This window comes from Panthera pardus, unplaced genomic scaffold, assembly GCF_024362965.1.
Source record: "Panthera pardus isolate Hobbes unplaced genomic scaffold, ASM2436296v1 HiC_scaffold_7, whole genome shotgun sequence".
In the NCBI taxonomy this organism is placed as follows: domain Eukaryota; kingdom Metazoa; phylum Chordata; class Mammalia; order Carnivora; family Felidae; genus Panthera; species Panthera pardus.
In genome coordinates this window covers 36768879-36792260 of record NW_026527002.1, presented here as the reverse complement: position 1 = coordinate 36792260, position 23382 = coordinate 36768879, and the positions used below count along the sequence as shown (strand labels likewise).

At 35.5% G+C, this 23382-nt stretch overlaps 1 protein-coding gene across 4 annotated transcripts in view; it reads left to right on the top strand.

The window, feature by feature from the left end:
* The window catches only part of NBN (nibrin), a 50942-nt gene extending 27870 nt beyond the window's left edge, over positions 1 to 23072 (top strand). For 3 of the 4 annotated variants that reach the window (XM_019453420.2, XM_019453417.2, XM_019453419.2), the window contains 8 exons: positions 704 to 830; positions 3013 to 3285; positions 5214 to 5658; positions 10913 to 10984; positions 12148 to 12303; positions 13868 to 13981; positions 21643 to 21692; positions 22890 to 23072. In XM_019453420.2, the coding sequence (XP_019308965.2) occupies positions 704 to 830; positions 3013 to 3285; positions 5214 to 5658; positions 10913 to 10984; positions 12148 to 12303; positions 13868 to 13981; positions 21643 to 21692; positions 22890 to 22920 (1268 nt within the window). In that variant the 3' untranslated portion in view covers positions 22921 to 23072. The remainder of the gene's footprint in view (positions 1 to 703; positions 831 to 3012; positions 3286 to 5213; positions 5659 to 10912; positions 10985 to 12147; positions 12304 to 13867; positions 13982 to 21642; positions 21693 to 22889) is intronic. The other variant, XM_019453418.2, reaches the window with a different exon arrangement.
* The last annotated feature ends 310 nt before the right edge of the window (positions 23073 to 23382 follow it).

Below are 23382 nucleotides of genomic sequence, written 5' to 3'. Positions count from 1 at the left end.
GAAATGATCCAGATTTAATGAATGAGGAAACTAAGGCATAGAGAGGTTAAATAATTTAATGCAGGTCGTGTAGCTGATGGTAAGTGTGCAAAAAGTTAACAGTGTGATGTAAAGGGTGGTATGGGAGCTGAAATGAAGGCTACCTAATTCAGTGTGGGAGGTTCAGAAAAGTATGCTGGAAGAGTGGCACTTGAATTAAGTTGTTGTTCTAATTAATGAAAAGATGAAGTAATCATTATGGTTTTCTGGAGTGACCACAAAATTTGTGCCTAAAACTATTTATGTCTTTTTTTTCAGATAGTATTCCTTCAGAAAGTGAAACTCACTTTAATTTTGATTTGTGTAGACCAAGTAGGGTTGATATTCTTTCTGTGGGGAAGAAATGCAATTTTTTGGCCTACTGACTTAAAGCATAATTTGAATTATAATTTGTTGGTTTTATTTTTATTTAAGATTATAATACTTCATGAAGGATTTGGTGTAGCTTTAAAATGATTTGATGCAGATAAGCCCATTACAAATGCCAACAGGCTGCTTTTAGGCTATTTCGTTAAGTATTTGTTGGCTCCACTGACTGAAGATAACTGTTCTATGTTACCAACTTACTTCCCTCGGCATGGAACAGTCTAACCATTTTAAGTGACAAAATGTTCATCTTGTGTCTAGCAGTTATGATTCTTCCTTTTGCTTGTGTGATTTACAGCATTGAAGATGACTCCAGGGCCAAGCTTTTCCCAAGGCTTGTCTGTCAATGAAAAACTAATGCTAAGTGCCCCAGTGAATACTACAACATATGTAGCTGATACGGAATCAGAGCAAGCAGATACATGGTAAAGCTTCATTGTTAACAGACAATTCTATCAGTGAGTTAATAGTATATTTAAGAAGTAAAGTCAGTGCCATTAGCAGATTAGTTCTTAGGAGATAAAGTATGGGAGAATGGGATGTCATGTTTTAGGGCAAGATTGGTGAACTTTCTATAAAGGACCAGAGAGTAAATATTTTTGGCTTTGTGGGTCATTGATCTCTGTCACATCTATTTAGCTTTGCCATTGTAGCATGAAAACAGCCTTGGACAACATGTAAATGAATGTGTGTGGTTGTGTTCCAATAAAATTTAATTTACAAAAATAAGTGGGAGGCCAGATTTGGTCTGTAAGCCATAGATTGCTAACCACTGTCTTACAAAGTTTTTTTGTTGTTTCTTAGAAATGTACGTGGAAGACCAAAAAGAATTATGTACTTTTTTTGTGACTGGTGAAATAACTTTGAAATAAATGTGTACTGTATAATGTTGCCTTTATCTGAATATTACAACTTTGGAGATACTTTTTTTTTTTTTTATGTTTGTTTTTGAGAGAGACAGAGTGTGAGTGGGGAAGGGGCAGAGAGAGAGAAGGAGATGCAGAATCTGAAACAGGCTCCAGGCTCTGAGCTGTCAGCACAGAGCCCGATGTGGGGCTCGAACTCAGGAACAGCAAGATCATGACCTAGGCTGAAGTCGGACACTTAACCGACTGAGCCACCCAGCCGCCCCTTGGAGATCCTTTCTATGTTTCTACCTGGCTATCTAAACAATTAATATTTGTTCGTAAAGACAGTTTTCTAGTAGTTCTCTATTTGAAGAGACCTTTTTTGTTCTTTGGGGTTTTTTTTTGAGCAAGGGCAACTTCTATATATTCTTCGGTATTTTTCATTTAAGATAGTATATTTTAAATAATCCATAATAAACTATTCATATTGAAAGATATTTGTGATATCACTATATTGGATCATATTTAAAACTTTAATATATCCTTTTGTTATATTGAGGTCAGATATAACTTTAGAAATTTTTTTTAATGTTTGTTTAGTTTTGAGAGAGAGAGCACAAGCATGGGAGGGGCAGAGAGGGAGACACAGAATCTGAAATTGGCTCCAGGCTCTGAGCTGTCAGCACAGAGCCCCACATGGGGCTAGAATCCATGAACCATGAGGTCATGACCTGGGCCGAAGTTGGATGCTTAACCGACTGAGCCACCCAGGCGCCCCATATGTAACTTGCTTTTTTTTTTTTTTTTTTAAACGTTTATTCATTCTTGAGAGACAGAGCATGAGCAGGGGAGGAGCAGAGAGAGAGAGGGACAGAATCCGAAGCAGGCTCCAGGCTGTCAGGACAGAGCCCAACGCAGGGCTTGAACCCATGAACCGTGAGATCATGACCTGAGCCGAAGTCGGACACTTAACCGACTGAGCCACCCAGGTGCCCCAGCCTAGATGTAACTTTTTAAAGAGAAACTATTAATGTTTTGAAAGTCATCTGTATGACCACTTTAGTTGTTTTTTGTGAAATAAGAATATTTGTGTGTGTGTGAAATAAGAGTATTAAAGGCAGTATATGTTTAACCATACATTGTAGAACCATGTGTGTGTTTTCAATATTTTTCTGGTAGAGAATAGAGTTCTATTCTAGGGACTGCCATCTGGATGGAATATAACCATTATTAGTTCATCTATATTCTTGCCATCTGGGTAGAATATAGCCATATCAGTTCATGTGAATCTAAATTTATCTAATTTAGTTCTAAAGGGGATCTAAATATCTCCTTATAGATGATTCTGAAATTGTAGGAGATTGTTCTTTTTCTGATTTTCCTTTTTTTAATTAATTTTTTTGCATGAAAATAATTCTGAAATTTTAAAGTAGTAATTACCTAGGTTATCACCTAGTTTAATTTTTAATAGAATACTAGGGTGATACTCATGTGTGTATGGTAGTTTTTTATAATAGAGTATGCCGGACATTGTGTGCTGTAAGGAATGAAGAAGAGAAAGTTATCATTTGTCTTTAGGGAGGTTTGATGAAAAAGGAGTGACTTTCTTGAGGTAGTGAAATATATTCATTTAATTATTGTCTAAAGATAATTATGTTCTGAAGCTGTATCACATTAGTACTATTTAGAGGACTTTGTTTCTAGATAAAAATTGCTGTAAATCCACTTGTTTACCTTGCATTCTTTTCTTTTGCTACAGCATGGATTTGAGTGAAAGACCTAAAGAAATCAAAATCTCCAGAGTGGAACAGAAATTCAGAATGTCTTCACAAGAAATATCCGCTGCGAAGGAACCCCACAAAATAAGCTCTAATGATAATAATACAGTATCAAATACTCTGGTTAGGATGAAAATCCCAACCTATCAGCTTTCACCAAATAAATTCTCAGGTGTAAATAAAAGTAGAGATCGGGCTTCTCAGCAGCAGACCAACTCCATCAAAAACTACTTTCAGCCGTCTACCAAAAAACGGTATATTTTAAAATAATGCCTCTGTGTCTCTGAAAAATATTAATATCTGTTATATGATTATAGAATGGCATTTAGTCTGTGTTCTGCTTGAAAATGCTTCTGCGGAAAACTGACTCTTTGACTTCATGCCCTTTCAGAAATGTCCAAATCTCCTCCTTCACTAAGGTCATTGTAGATAGATTCTTTTTTCCTAGATAGCTTAGCTTACCTGTCATTTCATTTTACCACGCTTCTTTTGAAAAAGAGCTTTCCCACACCTCATTCTTTCAACTTCTCTTACCTCCTCTAAGACCATGCTCTCAGTTAGTTTCTCAGTTTCCAGTGCCTTTAATTATTCTAGGTCCTTCTCTTTTCAAAAGCTATCTGTCCCTTTTATTTTTTGAAACCTTCCCTTGACTTGGTTCTTTCCTCTAGCAAATGCCTTTTGTCTTTCACAATCACTATTAAACTTCTCAAAAAAAGATATTACTGTTACTGCTCCCATTGCTGTATGAAATAATTCTTAACCAGCAATATTTCATCTTGACATGATGTCCTTGAAAAGTAACCATTGACACAGTTGCTAGCTCTAGTGGCCTTTGGTATACTCAACTCTTGAATCTTTATTCTCCTTACAGTGTCTTCTCGGAAGTAGTAGTAGCTTCTGGTTGTTTTGCTTCTCTGCCCCCTTTGAGGACTTCTTTCATTTTCATACTACTGCTTTTTATGTGTTGTATGTGGTACCTTCAGAGTTTCATGACTTTATTACAGATGATCAATATATTTGGCCTTCACTTAACCTTTAAACCTCACTTCTGCTTTCCCACAGGAATTTTCTGCTGTTTTCCCAAATAATTCACCTAAATCTTTCCTCCTCTGTCATCGATTATGTATTTTTTCTATTAGTAGTTCACTTTGTCAAAATCTTTGACTCTCTATTCTACCCCCCCAAAACAGTATTGTAATTCTTATTTTCATTGCTTCCTAAATTCCTCCTTTTTCATCTGTTTGTATTGCCAGCTCTCTGATTTAAACTCTGACTACTTAAATTATTGCAGAAACCTCTTGATAAATCTGTCCAGTACCCTGATACTATATTTGTGTTATTAAAATATCACCTTGATTATTCCAAATTAGCATGAATTCAGTAAACTTTTGGGAAGCAGAGATCCACATGTTTATTATGTTCCCTGTGGATGTTAGAAGTACAGTATATAAATGAATAAACTATTCAGTACTTAAACAGTATTGTACAGAAAACTCTTATAGTCACTTTTTTAAAAAAATTTTAATGTTTATTTTTGAGAGACAGAGAGCACTAAGTTGGGGAGGGGCAGAGAGAGGAAGACACAGAATCCAAAGCAGGCTTCAGGATCCAAGCTGTCAGCACAGAGTTCAATGCAGGGCTCGACCCATGAACTGTGAGATCACGACCTGAGCCGAAGTCGGACGCTTGACCAACTGAGCCACCCAGGCACCCCATGTATTCACATATTACTTGCAGTGTATAGTCTGTACTGTATTGTGGATAGAGCTACTCTTATTACCTTGAATTAGCTCTCATTAACCCATCAGGTTTTATTTCCAAGGTAATTTTTCCCTGCCTGCAAGTTCCCTACATTATAAAGTAAGCCGTTGTTTCCCGGCGACAAATCTTCTGTATTTTTATATCTTCCTACCTTTTCCTCTCCATTGATTTATTAGCTACTGCTGCCTTAGCAGAGAAGATAGACTTCTCCCTATTGTTTTAGCTGTTGGGTTGGCAGTCCTATGAAAGCAGTAGTCTATATGAATTATGTACTTTTTTCAGATGTCCTTTTTTTTTTTATTCCCAGTAATATTAATAAAATCAAGAATATTGTGCATTAAATGGGGGGAAGTGAATATTGCCAGATATTAGCTGCGTTCATTTTCTGTTTTGTTTTCTTTTCTCCTTTTTTAAATCTAAGGGAAAGAGATGAAGAAAATCAAGAAATTTTTTCACCCAAATCAGCAAGAATAGAAATGTCTTGTTCTCTGTTAGAACAGACACAACCTGCTCCACCCTCAGTATGGAAAAATAAGGAAGAGTCTCTATCTCAGAGTGAGCTTCTGGAAAAGAAACCAGATAACTTACTTACAGATACAGATTTAAAATCCACTGTGAGAAGTTCTGCCAATGAATCTCTTTCTACAGACAAACTAAGATCAGAAAAAAGAAAAGAAATTGATGATTTAGCCATTGAAGATGAAATATTGGAAGAGTTACTCAACACAAAATCAGAGTTAGAAATTGGAGTGAAAGTTCAAAAACAAGAGGAAGATGTCAATATTAGGAAAAGGCCAAGATTGGATATAGAAACAAATGGCACTTTTAATTATGATGAAGCAATACCAGAAAGTAACAGAATATCTGTAAGTAACCTTTTTTAATGAGAAGTATCACAGACAGAAACTTAGAAGATTAAAAAGAAATTTAAGACAGTAGAAGCATCCACTGTTTCCTTGAAAAAGTTCATGTGTTCAGCACCCAGTATTAAGTGTAAGGATTTGTTGGTGGATAAGGTAAATATTAAAAATAGTGTTTCTTTGACAGTATATAATAAATGACAACAAACTGTTGTTCATGATTAATATAGTTCCAGGCTGTATTATTACTATACTATTATATGAGACCTTTGGCACTGATGGTAAGTATAGGAGATGCCTTAATAGAGCAAGCAGACATACAAAAATGAAGAAAGTTAGTAAAACAAACTATGAAATAAATTGTTAGATAAATCAGGTATAACATCAGTAGGAATTTTTATTTTCATTTTGGTCTTTAATATCCTATTTTCATGAATGTCAATAACTTGTCTTAGCACTTTGATCTAAGAAAAGTCTTCAGATTATTTTGTATTTTATGCCTAAGTTGCCCTCTTCCGTAGAATAGTTAGGTCATTAGGTGAGAGCATGGACCTTATGAAGTAAAAATATAATATTCTGATCTTTCATTTAGGTTGATTAGCTCTACTCTTGTTCATGGTTGTGGTCACTCCCCTCCTGTAAATGGCTACTGCATAAGGACAGGACTGAGTAAAAGGATAAAGATTAAGTGGTTGGAAGGTGTAATGATTTAATAAGTATTTGTTAACCTAGTGTGTATCAAGCACTGTAAATCTATAACTACTGTTGAGAAAACAAAGTAGGTGTCCTGTTTAGCCTATATATTGGCATCTTCCTATGAGAGAAAATCCTCATTATTTGTTTATTTTGAGTGAATCTTAAATGCCTTTCTGTGGACCAGATGCATCAGAATCAGCTGGTGAGCTTTTTTTTTTTTTTGAACTTTATTTTTAGAGAAATAGGGTGCATGTGAGCAGGGGAGGGGCAGAGAGAGTGGTGAGGGGCAGGGGGACAGAGAGAGAGAGAAAGAGAATCCCAAGCAGGCTCCATGCCATCAGTGCAGAGTAGAGCCCAACTCAGGGCTGGAACTCACAAACCACGAGATCATGACCTGAGCCAAAATCAAGAGTCAGACGCTTAACCAACTGAGCCACTTAGGCACCCCAGCTGGTGAGCTTTTTTAAAAATATGGATACCCAGACCAAAATCCCCAAAGATTCTGATACATCCAGTTTTCTTCCCAGAAAATGCTCCCTCATTTTGAGTTCAGAATTCCTTTTGCTGTCTTTAAAAATTCTAAAATCAGTGGCTTAAATAAGATAGGGTTCTTTTGTTCCTATAAAAGAAGCCCAGGGGGACAAAACATAAGAGATTCTTAAATATGAAGAACAAACTGAGGGTTACTGGAGAGGTTGTGGCAAGGGGGTTGGGCTAAATGGGTAAGGGACATTAAGGAATCTACTCCTGAAATCATTGTTGCACTATATGCTAACTAACTTGGATGTAAATTTTTAAAAATAATAAAATAAGCCCAGAAGTAGGTAACCAAAGCTGCTTGGAAGTTCCGTGGTATTAATTTCTTAGGTGTCTCTTTTTCTCTCTACTAGGTGGCACCTCTAGCCATCATGTCAACTTTCCAGGGAGGAAGAACAAGGTGGAGAAGGGGACAGGGTAAAAAGGCCTCTCCACCTAAGTTCCTCCTCACATTCTAAGGAGCTCTTTCAGAAACCTCACTTTATAACTTTGGTTATTAGCCAGAATTTAGTAATGGTCTGCATGACTCCCTATCCCTCACCTTTAGTCTACAAGAGAGTATGGGAAATGTTTTAAGCTTGACACATTGCTGTCCCTAACAAATTTAGCATTAGATAAGTAAGGAAGAAAGAATAGACAGTGAGATCCCGTTTAGCCAAATTGAGAACTTCAGAGAAAGGGAGGTTCTTTATTATCAAAGATTAGCTGTCACTTTACAGAAGAGGTTACTTGAACCAAGTGGTTTATGTATTCTGTAAGTTACTTGCTTAGCAATTTCCACTAGAGTGGAACTTCACGTTGGTTTCATGTGGTATTGGTGAAGTCCAAGGGATGATTTCCTAACTACATTTAATAAATTTATATCTCTTTATAAAGGTATGTTTATTTGTATTATGAATTTACAATGTTATTTTAGCTCCAGGCTATTCCAAAATTTGTGTTCAGACTACTTAATACTATAAGCATTTAATCTTTAGAAAGTTAGACTCTATTTATATTATTTTCATTACACTGTGGAAATGCATTTCCCTTGCAGTGTATCTTTCCTCCTGTATTCATTTTTAGTTTTTTCTGGTATGTTCTTATTTTCTTTCTCTAGTCTTGTGCTATTACATGCTTTCATTTTTTTAATAGCCTTTTTTTTTTCTTCTATCCCAGATTGGTCCACTGTTCACAGTGGCTACAGCTCTGTGTGAAAATGGTTATGGTTTTAATAGCAGAACTCTTTGGCCCTCCTGTATGGCTGTTAATATTCTGAAATACTCTGCATTGACTGCACATTCTCCCAGGGTTCATGGTCACTCAGGGTTGGGCATTTGATCCTAGAGTGGGAGAGACAGGAAGTGATCATTATACACCAGTGATACGGGATTTAGTAAACAGTCTTTTGTGTATCTGAAAAGACCTTTCATTTAATAGCTGAGCTTTACGTGCTGTATATTGATACTAGGGCATACAGTTACTTTATTTTGTTCTGTGGTTCTGTAGCATAATTTCCTCTGTTCTTACTTTACTACTTTAGAATTCATAACATTCTAAATAAAATTACAGAAATCTTCTGGAGAGTAAATAGTGATTTGATTGTGATATACTTTTGGGTACATTAAAAGTTCAGTCACTGTATTCTAACACTGTACATATTTAGTAAGAGCCTGTTATTTTGCTTTCAGTGTAAGGTAATTTTTGACAACTTCTTATTTTGAGATAATTGTTGATTCACATGCAGTTTAAGAAATTATATAGAGAGATCCAGTATACCTTTCATCCTGTTTCCCCTAATTGTAACATCTTGTATAATTACAGTACAATATCACAACCAGGAAGTTGACATTGATGCAGTTCATCAACCTTAAACAATGAGAGATTATTTTTAATTTTTTCACTTTTATTGTTTTAAGAATTTGTTGTTGGAAAGTCCTTGTAGATGAGATGTTCATGGAATAAAGGAATTGCACTTAATTTTTTTAGCTGTGGAAGTGATTATCAGGAAAAAAATTCTTAATCCTTTCATTTAAAAAACTTAATGCAATTTTAAGGCAAAAATGTGAAACTTCTCTTTGACATTGGATTCCTTAGATTTCTAAAATCTGTTGATGATAGAACCACTCTTTCTATTTTGGGATTTAAATATAGGTTCTAGCACATTTATAATACTTTTTATAAGCTGAAATAGAAAACTTTTGACTAGATATTCCTGCTAGAAGTTTATCCTTACATATATGACAGCTGTGCCTGTGTCGTGGCCTTACAGTTTCGTAGTCTCACAAAATGCAAACATGACTCATCCTTCTTAACATTTCCTCTTCTTAATAGCACCCACTGAGTGCAGAGCATCTTTTCTTCACCTCATTCTACCCTCCTGTTCTAAATTAAGGTTTCCACTTCTCTTAACTACAGTATCTTCCAAAACCTAGCAGTAATACCTACCACTTACTGGATATCATCATTCTGTTTATAGCAATTCTGCAGTGAAGCAGTACTATACACATTGAACTGATTAGGAAATTGACAGTAAGGTATTAAGTAACTTGGCAAGGTTGCTTAGCTAGGTTTTGAACTGGGACGAAAACGTAGGGCTACTCTGCTCTTTTGGCAATTCCTTTTATCAGCTTTCTTAGAATGACATTCATTTATCCAGTTACTCCAGGCATCGGGCATGCTAACATGAAAGGCTGTCTGAGAGGATAAGTTTGATAGGCCTTTAAACGTAGAATCTCCAGGGACGCCTGGGTGGCTCAGTCGGTTACGCATCCAACTCTTGATTTTGGCTCAGGTCATGATCTCATGTTTGTGGGTGTGAGACCCGTGTTGGGCTCTGCACTGATGGTGCAGTGCCTACTTGGGATTCTCTCTCTCCTCTCTCTCTCTGTCTGTCCCTCCCCAACTTGTACTCTGTTTCCTTTTCAAAATAAATAAATAAATTAAAAAAAAGAAAAAAGAATCTCCAAGACTTGGTGATTGACTCAGCATGAGAAATGGAGAGAGAAGAAAAGAGTATAGGGTAATTCCCAAGTTTAGAGTTTGAGTGCTTGGGTGGGTTGTAACATGATTCTCTGGGATGGGAAATAACTGCTCAAGAGGGTGAGCAAGTTTGAAGGAGTGGGGCAGTATAAGGGAGAAAGGGCGGGGGTGTAAAATGTTCTGATTGTGATTAACTTGCAGTGGGTGATGTATATGAAAGTAGTGAAAGGGCACATGGTAGGCTTAGTATAAATTTTTAACCTTACTATTGATAAAAGTATTAATTCTTTTTAGTCCCTAAGCAAAAACAAAGTAATGTACATTTGTTTTTCTGTCCTTTCTTTCCAACTTTTTATTACAGTTTTTCTGAATTTAATATTGAATCATTGAAAATTTGATGTAAAATCGTATGCTCCCCTAGTGTACCCAAGGGATTATAGTTTTTACTGACAGCGTCAGAAAGCCATCTATGTAATATGCTCTTGTCTGGAACCTGGTCTGGATATTGGATGTGAAGGAAACTACAAGGCAGTTTGCGCTTTATTGCAGACATATATCTTGTGTAATTAACGTAACCCTATTTCCTTTTTCCTGGATTAAGGGCAATTTAAAATTAAATACTAAGTGTAAATTTAGATAGAATCCTTTAAAAATGTTTTTATTTTAGAGTATAAAAGTAGTACATAGCTATGTAGAAATATAGAAAATCAAAACATAACAATTTGTTGATAATCCTACCTACCATCTGTAGATAACCATCGATAATATTGTATTTTATTTATTCTTATTCTGCAAACTTAGAATCAACTGTTAATGTAATTTCATAGCCATTTTTTTCATTTATACTATGGTCACTTCTCATTGTAAAATAACTGGTATGAACTTCGATTGTGTCCTCTTTGCTCTTGTAATTCCTACTGCAGTGTCTTTTTTTACATAGATTTCTATTCTCATCTCAGCTTTTCTAGGAAAGATACTTGAAAATCAAATAACTGGGTCAAGAACATGAATATTTTTAAAGTTGCCATTTTATAATTTCTATGAACAGTATTTTTTATTTCTTTAGCAAGAAAATGAAATTGGAAAGAAATGTGAGTTCAAGAAAGATACACTGTGGTCAACTAAAGAAGAACTATCTGTAAGGAAATTCTTCTTTAATTTTTATAAAGATTTGACTTCATGACCAACATCTGATCAATTACTATTAGTTTACGTTCTTAGCATTCATTATTTCCCTTTGTGTAATTTTGATCTATTTCATAGTTATGCTTACTCTAGGAATAATTTGATCATATTATAATCATGATATAGCAAAAAGAGGATAGAAAAAAGCCTGAGTATAATTCCCTGCCTTCTGCATAAATGTGTGATCCTGAACAAGTCACTTTCACATTTATGGACCTCAGGTCTTTATAAAATCAGGTCAGCACTTTTCCAACAGGGTGATCATTTATATCAGATAGAGGAATGGATGTGAATTATTTCTAAATGCTAAAACACATTTACAAAAGTATTGTCATTGTTAATTTATTAGAGTTCCTAATTACATTCTGTCACTAATAGATGAACCTTGTCTTTTGACTTTCCACTTTTTTTCTTTCTCTCCCTGTCTTTATTTTAGTCCTGTTAGCAACTTCCATTTGAATAGGCAGTAAAAGAGTAAAAAACTTAGATGGTCAGCCTTGAGTTGCTCTGACAATGTTGATATGTAACTAGTTGGTTAATAGAAAATGACCTAAAGAATCTCATCCAGTAACAGGAAGGAATCTTCAGGCTGATTTAATACTGTCAATTTGCAATTAAAAAATGGCTTTCAGTTAATGAGTAATGAGTGTGTCCAGAACTAATGATTTTTGGAGATGTGAAAAATAATGTTACTGAAAATCCAAGGAAGGTTAAATATAATAGATGAGAACTTGTAGAACAGATTGTTACACTAATGTTAGTTCATGGTTTTTATGATAAGAAGTAGACAAAACAGATTCCTTGCTGAGAAAATATATAGAATATGAAGTATTGAGATGATATTCATTGGAATAAGCTACTAAATTAAAAATGCTAGATAGTTTTAGTCTTCTGTCATAGATGAGTGTATAGAGTATTTGAGTAAGTAATATTCTGGTTTTGAAGTAGTTATGATTTGATTTCCAAATACAGAGTTTGGGTGCCAGAAATAAACCTTTTTTACTGTTTTGTTTTGTTTTTTTCTCAGGTATTTGAACTTTTTCTGTAGATGCCCAAACAAGTAATTTTCTTTTCCTTATCTTTTCTGCTTATGTATCCGTCGTAACCCCGTTTAAGATCAAAGATGAGCTTCAGGGTGATGGTGATATGTTTCCAAGGAAGGTGTTACTGACTGAATTTAGATCACTGGTGGTTAGTAACTTTACCTCCAGAAATACATCCTGTGTAAATAGTGATTATGGTCAATTAAAGAATTTCAAGAAATTCAAAAAGGTACGGTATTCCTTTAACTACAGTATCACCAGAGGGCAGCGTTTGAAATGTTTTTAGAAATACTGTTGATGCTAAATAGTAAAAGCAGTTCATGTTGAAAACTGATACTATTTCTTCTGCTTAAAACAGTTAAAATTATTCTAGTAAGAACATAAACTGACAGTTAATGAATATGTGAATAAATATATGTTGAGTATATAAAGAATACATGGAAACACATTTCATTGAGACTGAATTCTTTAAAGGGTGCTGTTTACCTGGTCTTCTCCACCTTAAGGGGCAGGCTTTGGGCTATATTGAAAGGGTTCTTCTACTTATAATAATGATCTCTGGCTACCTGAAAGTCCTTAACTCAGGACTTTATGAAGATAATAGATCTGTTTAAAATAACTGAGCACATTAAATAATGAAAAGTAGGCATTTTACTGTTATGTGTATATACAAAAAATATAAATATGTACCTGAGTGTTACCATCAGCCCAGAGTTTCTTCTTTTTAAGGAACTGATAAGGTATTTAGTTTGTCAATATGACTAAAAGGATATTTCCGATCCAGTCTGTATTTTGTTGTCTGTTGCTGGGATATTTGCTTCTTGTTCCATACCTACTACTTACTACTACCTTTTGCTTAAGCAATTAATCAGAATACAGTTAATTTTTTCAAAAGTGGTTTCTGTGGAAGACTGCCTTTCACTAGAATATGATCTGTTTGATTCTTGCTGTGGCTATGAGGTATTTTGTAGCTTTTTCTCTCTAATGTGAGCTACTATTAACATTTGTTAATTTTTTTGCCTACTATGACAATGTGTAAAAGGTTCTGAACTCCCCTCTCTTCTACTTAGAGTGGAAGATGGAAATACCTCCCATTAGATAGTACCCACTTAATTCTTTTCCATCCCACAGGTGTAGCACATGAATACCACAGGGTTATTTATTCTTAACCGCATGGTTATTTCATGTTCAGTGTCATGTTACCAAGTCTCATTGTTGAATCAAAATTCAAAAGACATACCTTTTTTTTTTTTTTTTTAAGTTTATTTATTTTAAGAGAGAGCACGCAAACGTGGAAGGGATAGAGAGAGAGAAAGAATCCCAAGCAGGCTCCGTGCCATTAATGCAGAGCCGACGCAGGGCTCAAACCCACAAACTGTGACATCATGACCTGAGCTAAAATCACAGAGTCAAACACTTAACCGACTGAGCCACCCAGGCACCCCTGATACATATTTTTTTATTAATGAAGTTACCAAAGATAAAGCAATGCCTGTTGGCCCAGGGATGGCCAAGAGCTATAAAGTAGTACAAACTTCTGGAAAGCAGTCTGGAAAAATTTTATTTTATTAAAAAAATTTTTTGAAGTTTATTTTGAAGGGGGGTGAATGGGGGAGAGGCAAAGAGCAAGGGAGAGATAGAGAATCCCAAGAGGCTCGAAGCTCCACACTGAGCTCGACTCAGGGCTCAGTCTCATAGCTGTGAGATCATGATCCGAGCCAAAATCAAGAGTTGGACGCTTAACTGAGCCACACAGTTGCCCCTAATCTTACTACTTTTACTTTTTTTAACAGGTCATATTTCCTGGAGCAGGAAAACTTCCACACATCATTGGAGGATCAGATCTAATAGCTCATCATGCTCGGAAGAATACAGAATTAGAAGAGTGGTTAAAGCAGGAAATGGAGGTTAGTAGGAAGTGAGGCCTAGTAACTTGCTTGGTTTACATTCTGGTCCCTTGTGGTTTCTTTAGAGCTCATCCTTCGTAAAACCAAACTTAAGATAATTGGCCTAAGGTCATTCATTAAGGAAAATTCCTGAGTTGCAGAGCATTAAGGTTAATTTGTATCTTTACATAATGCTTCTTTAGAGACTTTTAGATTTATTAGTTAAAAAAGATGGGACCCAGACAAATGAGTTAAGTTTACATCCTAATGTAAAGGGGAGAAAAGAGATTTAACCAGCAAAAAATAAAAGAATACTAAAAGATAACTGTTAAAAGATGGTTGTACAGTCATACGGGGGATATTACAAGTAATATCAGTTATATAGTATGTGAATGAACTGGGCTTTCCAAATCTGGAATTATCTTTCAGCAGTTCTGAGAATTTCTCAGTCCTTATTTTAGTATTACCTTGTTCCTGTTTTTCTATTGTATCTCTTTTTTCTTGTATATTAATTTTTTAAGGAATTGCCATAATTTTTCCATAGCAACTTCAACCATTTTGCATTCCCACTAATATGTGCAAGGGTTCCAATTTCTCCACATCCTCTCTAGCACTTCATTTAGTTTTTTTTTTTTTGATAATGCACATTTAACTGGTGTGAATCTCAATGTGGTTTTGATTTGCACTTTCCTAATGATTAATGATGTTGAGCATCTTCTCATATGCTTATTGGCCATTTGTGTATCTTGTTTGGAGAAATATGTATTCAAAAATCTCTTCTGATTATCAGATTGTTTATCTTTTGTTGTTTTTGAATTATGGGTGTTCTTTGTATATTTTGGATATTAGTCCCTATTATCACATATATGATTTGCAGGTATTTTCCCTTTCTCTGGGTTGCCTTTTCACTCTGTTGATTTTGTATTTTGATGCACAGAAATTTTAAATTTTGATGTAGTTCAGTTTATCAGTTTTGTTGTTGCTTACCTGTGCTTTTGGTATTATATCCAAGAAATCGTTCCCAAATCAAATGTCAGGATGTTTTTCCCTTTTTTCTTCTAAGAGTATTATAGTTTAGCCCTTATATTTAGATCTTTGATTTTGAGTTAATTTTCATAAGGGGTGTAAGGTTAGAGTCCAACTTCATTCTCTCTAGTTACACTTTCACACTTTGGTTCAATGATACATGAACATACCATCTCGATGGTGAAGTGGGGGAATCTCAAGCCAGTTATACTATTGACAACTGTTTGCTGTGAGAACCTTGCCTTAATGCCTCCTCCCATGGGCAGTTGTTACTGATCCATCTCATTTTTCCCCAGAGTCTAAGTTTTAAGAAGGTAAGAGAAATCATTAAATAATGTTGGTTGATTATTAAGTAGTAATTATTTACATTTAGTTCATATTCTTAAAACTTTTAATTATGAAAAGTTTTCAAACATACACAAAGAGAGGAATGAAACAAACCTCAAACACAGGTTCAACAGATATCAGGATTTGCACATCTTGCTTCATCTGTTGCCTTTCTCAACTTTTTTTTCTTTCTGGAGTATTTTTCTTTCTGGAATATTTTAAAGCAAATCCCAATCATTTTTCATTTCATTTTTATTTATATGTTCAAACATACAGATTTCTGATCAAGCACGTATTATGTCAGAGTGTGTCTTCCTATCACTTTACAGTAGGGTACTTAATATAATCAATTCATGTTCAAAACCCTAAACTAGGATCAGCAGCATAATTTTGATACTTGAAATTGCTTTAAAGTTTTATAATTTCGCATACTTGCCTTATGGCATGTCTTCAATCATATCTACAACTAATATGTTGCCTAAGTCTCAGGAAACCAAATCTCAGTTATGACATTGCTCTTTTGGGAAAATATAAACTGCTTTACAGCTCTCCATGTTAGAATGTGATTTTCAAGAACTCACTGTTTACATATAACAGCTGTATATATTTATATACTGCTATAATGAGAACTCACAGGAAAGATTAAAAAAATAAGCTTCTCTTTTCTTTCAAATTTTCTAAGAGAGCACGTGTGCATGGGGGTGGGAGAGGGGCAGAGAGAGAGGGAGAGAAAGAATGCCAAGCAGGCTCTATGCTGTCATTGCTGAGTCCCATGGGGCTCGATCTCACGAACTGTGAGATCATGACCTGAGCTGAAATAAAGAGTCGGACAGACGCTCAACCGACTGAGCCCCCTCAGGGTCCCCTGTGCTTCTCTTTTTTTTACTTTCTTCCTAGGTGTTTTGAGTCCTAGTGGATATTATGTAAAAAGACCATCTACCTGATTCATAATTCTTTCAACCCCTGACTTTTTTTTTAACTGGAGAATTTAATAAAATTAAGTAAAGTGGACAACTTCTGCTATAGAGGAAGTTACTGCATGGAAGTTAAGATTTCAGAAACATAGGACTATTGAATTGAGAGATAATCAAAGGCCTCCTCTAGGGTTAGAATGTTTTCTTCTTAGTCTTTGTATTGCCTGATTGTCCAGTGCTCCTGGAACCCAAAGGTGGGCTCCAGATAAGTTGTCTCAGCAGGCTATTTGAAGTAGGGCCACTTGGTAATTGAGGGGTGAGGATAATAACTCTTCCCTGAACTCTACAATTTTATATCCCTTTCTTTATCTTATTTTATATATATTTTATCTTTTTTTTTTTTTCCTCTCTGAAATTTATTTCTTGGTAACTTCTCCACATTGTCTTCCAGTTTGGTACTTTTCCCTTCCACTCTGTCTAGTTGGTATTCCCACCCATTTATTAAGTTTTCACTTAGCCTATTGTATTTTTTCAATTTTGGATGTCTGTTTCATTCATTTCTAAATCTTCTTGTTCCCTGCTGATATTTGTAAGCTCTTCTTTTGTTTTCTGTGCCTAAAATGCTTGTTGCTATTTATGTTTGTGCTAATCATCTCCTATGGAGCCTTGTTTCCAAGTACATATTTTGTGATCTTTTTATGTGAACCACTCATTTTCCTTGTAGTTTGATCTGTGGGAATTCCTTGAGTTCTAATCCTCCAGAAAAGATATGTTGTGTCTGCCAGTCTTGTTCTACTACTAGGAAACCACTTTAGCCTCAGCTGGTGATTTTCTTGGATTACCTAGGTAGTTAATTCCTAGGATCACCTAAAGTACTCAGAAACCTGAGTGAAGGCCAGCTTGTCATTATAAACTTGATAGTTTTTTTCTTTCCTTCACCCTGTGCTAGGGTCAGGGCAGACAAGTTTCTCTCTTACCTTCTTTTGTGTTGTAGACTTTATTCCTCTTTCTCCCTTAAATGCTGGAGTCTTTTCTTAGATTCCTCATCTTTGATTTTCTTTCATATCACTCATCACCCATGCAGACATCAAAGGCAGAGCCCAGTTTTTTTATGGTTTGTGGATACCCACAGAGGAGGGCAAAAGCTGGCTGTGTTGTTAACTTCTCAGGGTTTTTATTCTTCTTCATTGTGGGTTTAATGTCTTTAGCAATTTGTTTTTAAAAATACTTTTTAATTAAAAAATTGTTACAAAGGTCACCACAAAATGGAGGTTGTTTAAGGTCACTCAGGATATGTAGTGTCAAAAAATGGAAGAATGAAAATGACATCTTTCCTCCTTTCTTTTTTGAAAGAATAAATGGCCTTACTATTTAAAATGTGCATTTCAAAGAATTATGGTACTGCCCAAAAGAATGATGAGGTTACAATCCTGAAGTCCAGAAATAACCCATGTAAATTCAGTAAACTATTCCAGATGTCTCTTTATTGAGGAGGAGTAATAGCTGGGACAGCGTGCAAGAGAAGGGGAGGATCGATAGAAGAAAGTAAAGCTGAAAGCATTGCTGAATTTGTGCAAATGTTTCTTCTCAAGATATTTTGTTTTCTGAGATGCGTCTAAGACCAAGGGGTGATAGATACGAAAAAAAAAAACCACTATCAGATTAGAATCAGTATTTGTTTCAAACTGCCTATTTGATTTTCGATGGTTTTTGGCTCCCTGCTGTCAACAGTGAGGAGATTGTACTTCCTCCATTCTCCCCGCCCCCGCCCCCGCCCATCTTCTGACAGTCCTTTCTTACCTCCCTTTTAAAGGTGATTTGCACTTGCAAGTCAGAAGCAGTGAGAATGTGCCTCGGTGTTGCCCAGTTCTCCATTTGTTTTCCCTGAAATACAGTATGTTATTTTGATCTGCAGATGCATTTCTTTTTATTTCAAGGAACTCTTCTGTTACATCTTTGAAAGCATTTTTCTATTTGCTGGGTTCTGTATATTTAAGACGTAACCATCCTTTTATTAGATCACCTTTACTCTCTATACCCATTTCTTCCGCACTCCCTGTGGTTTTCTTAAGCTCTTTCACTGTGTCAAAAATTCAAATTTCAGTTGTGTCTGTGTTATTCTTTGTCAGCTATATGATCCTGAGTGGATTACTTGATTACTTTATGCTTGTGTTTCTTCCTGTGTAGAATGGGAATAATAATAGTACCTCCGTTTCACAGAATTTTTGTGAGGATTAAGTAAGATGCTATTTATAAAGCATTTATAACCATGGAAAGAGTCAGTGTTAGCTATTTCTAATTTATTTGATTCTGAAATGGTGTTATTAATAGGTCTCAGTGTTTTAGCATTTGTTCCCTTCTCATTGTCATTGTGTTTTGTCATCTCACTTTTTGGTTCTCCTTTTATTGCTTTCATGTTCTTATTAACTTTATTTTTTGATCCTTGGATTGTTATTTCTTGCAGACTAAGTTCTTCATTTATTTTGCATGTTCTCTTCCAGTTGCTGTCCTTTGTTTCCCCTTTGGTATGTGGAGGAGTTTGTGGTTTTCTATGATCTTGGCAGCTGTTTGGAGTGAAATACCCTGTCCAGATACTGTTTGCTTTGCGAAGCATCCTGTGCTGTTTTATGCAGGGATTACAATCTAAAGACAGTTTGTGAGGCAAAAAGTGAATGTAGTTGAAATTACTCCTACCCGAGCTCTTAGCTTTCTGGTGGAGAACGGAATGACCCTCGTGCCTCTGTACCGTCAGTGTGGCAGTGTGCTTGGGGCTGCAGTGCATGTCGCATCTGGTTTCTGTTGCCTGGAGACTTTGAATCCAGGAAAGGAAAGGCTCAGCTGGACCTGTGCATCGCTTTCCTGGGGTTGGAATTAAATGTGTACCAGGGAGTGTATCCTCTCCCAGAAGACAATCACCTGCCATTTTAGGTTGTTTACCTAATTTGTCAGGGATGTGTGGAGCCTGTGCCTGGTCAGTGTTAGTACCACTCACTTCCCCGTGCCATTTGTCCCTTCCCAGCAGCCCACCAGTGGTGTTTTCTTTTGCCTGCTCAGGCTGCTTTTTCCCAAAATTGGAGTATTGGTAAGCATTCTCAGGTTGGTTTTAGTTCTGTGGCATTGTTTCATGTGCTGGGGCAGTGTTAGAAACATCTGCATCAATCTTTTGGTTCTTTGCAGGCCACTTTTTTCAAGCCTGTGGCTCCTTGATTATTATGGCTGTAAGGTTTTACTTGTTCTTGGACGGGGAGGGTTGAGAGAATGACAGTGTAGCTGCTGACTTTTTTCGGTCTTTTGTTTATTTGATTAGAATTAGTAGAGTCTGTGTTCCAGATTTATTCCACCAAATCTCTCTGTGCTAGAACAATTTTAGGTGAACTAGGTTGGATTCACTCTTTAAGATAATAGAGTTGACTTTGTTGTGCAACTACACTGTCTGTATAGCAGTATGTTACTGCTTTGACATCATACTTCCCCAGGCTGGTCCCAGCCACTGTTCTTAAGTATCTTTTGCCTTTCTTTCATTCTTTGTCAGTTCTTCCTTTGGTGCTTCTGCTGTAGACCAGTCTTTTTTTTCATAATCACTGAATCTGTTCCTGAAGTGTTCTTCAGTTTAGGATATTTTCATTCTGTGCATTAAACATAATAATTCTTTGAGACATTATCCAACCTGATTGGAATTTTGAAAGACTGGAGATGTCGTTCTCCCAAACCTTTAAAAAAATGTCAGTAATATGAGGATTTCTATTTCTTAATACTATTTTACTTAATGTTTCTACTAAGACACATAAAATAAAGCTGATTTTTCTTTACAATTGTTCTTTATTATAACTTTAAAATTAGCATCCCTGCCGGGAAGCCTTTAAGGATAATTATGATAATGATACGATCCACTTTTTTGACAGCTCCTTGATAAAAATCAATATCTTCCCATTTATGTGCTGCTATACCTATTAGAAAATGTGGAAAGATGTAATTTCGTTTTGATATTTCCCTGTATGAATAGAAAACCATTCTGGAAGAATCCCTGCAAGTCCTTCATCTAGGCCCTTTCCACAGATTCAGAAGCTCTGTAATAGCCTGTTAAGACTTGGTGGTGCTCTTCTTACTTACGAAGACCTGGTCAAATCCTGTTCTTCATACGACAACCTTAAGTTACTTAACCTAACTCTGTGTTCCCTTATTGGTTAAAACTAGGATAATAGTCTAATAGTAGTAATGAAGTTATATGAAGATTAAATGAGATTTTTTTATAAAGACTTTTAAGATAGTGTCTGGAAATACACAAATGTAAGTTATTAACATAAAAATAAACAGTATGTACATTCAAGGAACTTCTGGTCTTTTAGGGAAGATATGATACAGGGTGGAAATTGATACGACAAATCTGAGTTGTAGAGCTGAAGTTTTATGGGGGTTCTTCATAGCAGACGTTATTTTTAAATGAAGAGGATTGGATAATCATTGGTAAAGAGGTGAACATGTTCCTGGGCACATAGTAGGCCCTAAATTATTATTGAATGAATGCACACTGAAAGATTGTCAGATATGGGAAGAGGGAAAGAAAAGAGGTAATCATCTGGGCAGAGAGAAAAATATGAACAAAAGCAGAGAGGGATGAGATATTTGTTGGGAGGTGAGTCTGGTTGGTTGGTTGTTTTGTGATTGAGTTTTAACAGACATACAGGGTTTATGAAGAGGGAGGTAAGAAATGACTGAGAATGTAGAATGGAGCCAGATTATGAAGGTCTTTTCCCATTTTAGGGGTCAAACTCAAGAGTTTGTGTTTCCTTTGGTAGGTGGAAGAAGTCACTGAAGGGTTTTGAATGGCACATGGTAGGATCATAGCTACACTTTAGAAAGAGGGACCCAGCACAGAGTTTTTCTGTTCCTATCTCTCAGCGGTTCATTAGGAGTTTGGCAAGTTTATGTTGAAAATACTTTTTTGTCAGTGAAGTAACTAAGCATCAGCCTCAGAGTCTGACTTGGGACCTTGGGGAAGAAAACCATTGCAGCTGGAGGCTGCTCTGGTTGAAGATGGGGGTAGATTTTGCCATCTCAGCCCCTTCAGTAGTCCTGTGACCGCAAAACACTTAATTTGTTTAAAGCGTTTTGTTGGAAAAAAATATTTAAAAACTCAATAAGCTAGCAATATATACTTATGTCAGTTGCCTTTGGGAAGGGATTAACTGGAGAATGCTGTTTAATTAGAGAACATTTGCAGAATTTTTGGCAGGAAGTGAAAATGGAGAGGATCTGGTGAATGGGGGAGATACTGGTAGAGGCAAGAACTCGTAAACCTGGTGACCTTATGGATATTGAAATCTCAAAGATAACTGTGACTACCCAGTATATAGCAGTTGATGAACCATACATTTGTCGTTAAACAAATGTTTGATATTGTGTCAATTTTGACAGGTACAAAATCAACATGCAAAAGAAGAGTCACTTGCTGATGATCTCTTTAGGTAAAGTTTAATTTGTTTTCTCTTGAATCTTTGAGATGTATATAAAATACCATTTTACTCAGAGATTAAATTTTCATTTCTTCTGACTTTAGAAATAGACGTTTAGTCCCTTCACCTAAATAATGTTTTGTTTTTAATGTATGTATTTTTACTTTGAGCACCTCTTAATTAGGTTTGCTAGATATGTCTTTGAGGTTTGGGGTTGATTCAGTTGAACCTGTATCACATGATATTTAAAATTTGTATGGGGGCATTCATGCAAAAGAAGGGTCCCGCACTGGGTGAATTTGGCTGGATACATTTGTGAGATTTTCAGCTCTGAGTAGAATTATGAATGAATGGGTTTTGAGTTAAGACAAAATACCAGAGCATTTGTTTAGTTTTAGTTGGCACAAGCATAAAAACAAGAGGCTGGATTAGAGTTTCAAATCAGGTTTTTGTGGGAGGTTTAGAGGCTTTATAATGGATGATTATAATTTAATTCTGACTTAACACATTTTCAGCATTCCTGGAGGCCGGAAACCTTATAATAATTAGCTCTCAAATACTCACAAATAGTATAAAATAAAATTACTTTTCCTATTGCTAGGTAGATACTGGCTAGGGGAGAATAACATTTTCCCAAATTTACTTAAAGGCAGAACCGAGAAGTACTGTCTCAGAGTTTGTTTTGCAGCCAATTTGATTCTTTAATTTTATTATTAACAGTATATATCATTGGTGAAAATGGTAACATATGGTGCTGATTTTTAAGTAGTTAAAGGAGAATATATGGTTGCCAGCTAAGTTTGTTGAAATACTGTAGGAGAAAATTTTATAAATAAGTCTTACTTTTGGCTCATTATACTCTCTTATGCAGATGTTATACTTTAGTTGGGAGTTGGAGGAGTCTGAAGCCATACTGGGAAAGGTGGAAACATATTTAGTTTTAAACTGTTTTCATTAATTATTTTAATGCTTTTACAGGACTTTTTGTTATTGTTGATGATGTTTTATTTTTACCAAATATTCATCCAACCAACATCAAAAGGATAAAAGAAAGTAAAAATATCAGTGCTTAATGTATGATCCTAAGGATAAAATTGGCATGCTCATTGTTTGCCAGAGTGTAACTATATTTTGAAAGCTCTTTAACTTTAAAAGTGAAAGAAATGCCATCATTTATCTAATCCTTTAACTTTATTTTTTTCTTTGCAGATACAATCCTAATGTAAGGAGGAGAAGATAACTGAGGATTTTATGAAGAAGTCACAGGAAAACATTTCCATCAAGCATTTATGTCCTTTTCCTCTAGGATATATACGTAAAGTACATAGAAGAGATTTAAATTACAAATGTTTTAGGCCCTAGATTTGTTGAATAAAATGCACAGAATTCCCATTTCTTTTGTGTGTGACAGTATTATTCAGTTTCCAGTCTTTGTCATCTCATGTCTTATGGTAATTTTTTCATTTTTAAACGTGGTTGTTTACTTATTGAATACTTAACATAGTCACAATTCAAAATGCTAAAACTATAAAAGGATAAGAAATTAAAGTCTCCCTTCTACGACTGGTCTAGCTACTTGGTTCCCCTCAAAAAAAAAAACAAAAAAAAACTATGATCCTTCTTTCTTATGAGTCTTTCTGGAGATTTCCTATTAAAATTTTTATGCATATTATTTTCAGTAATTTCCTACAAAAATGATAGC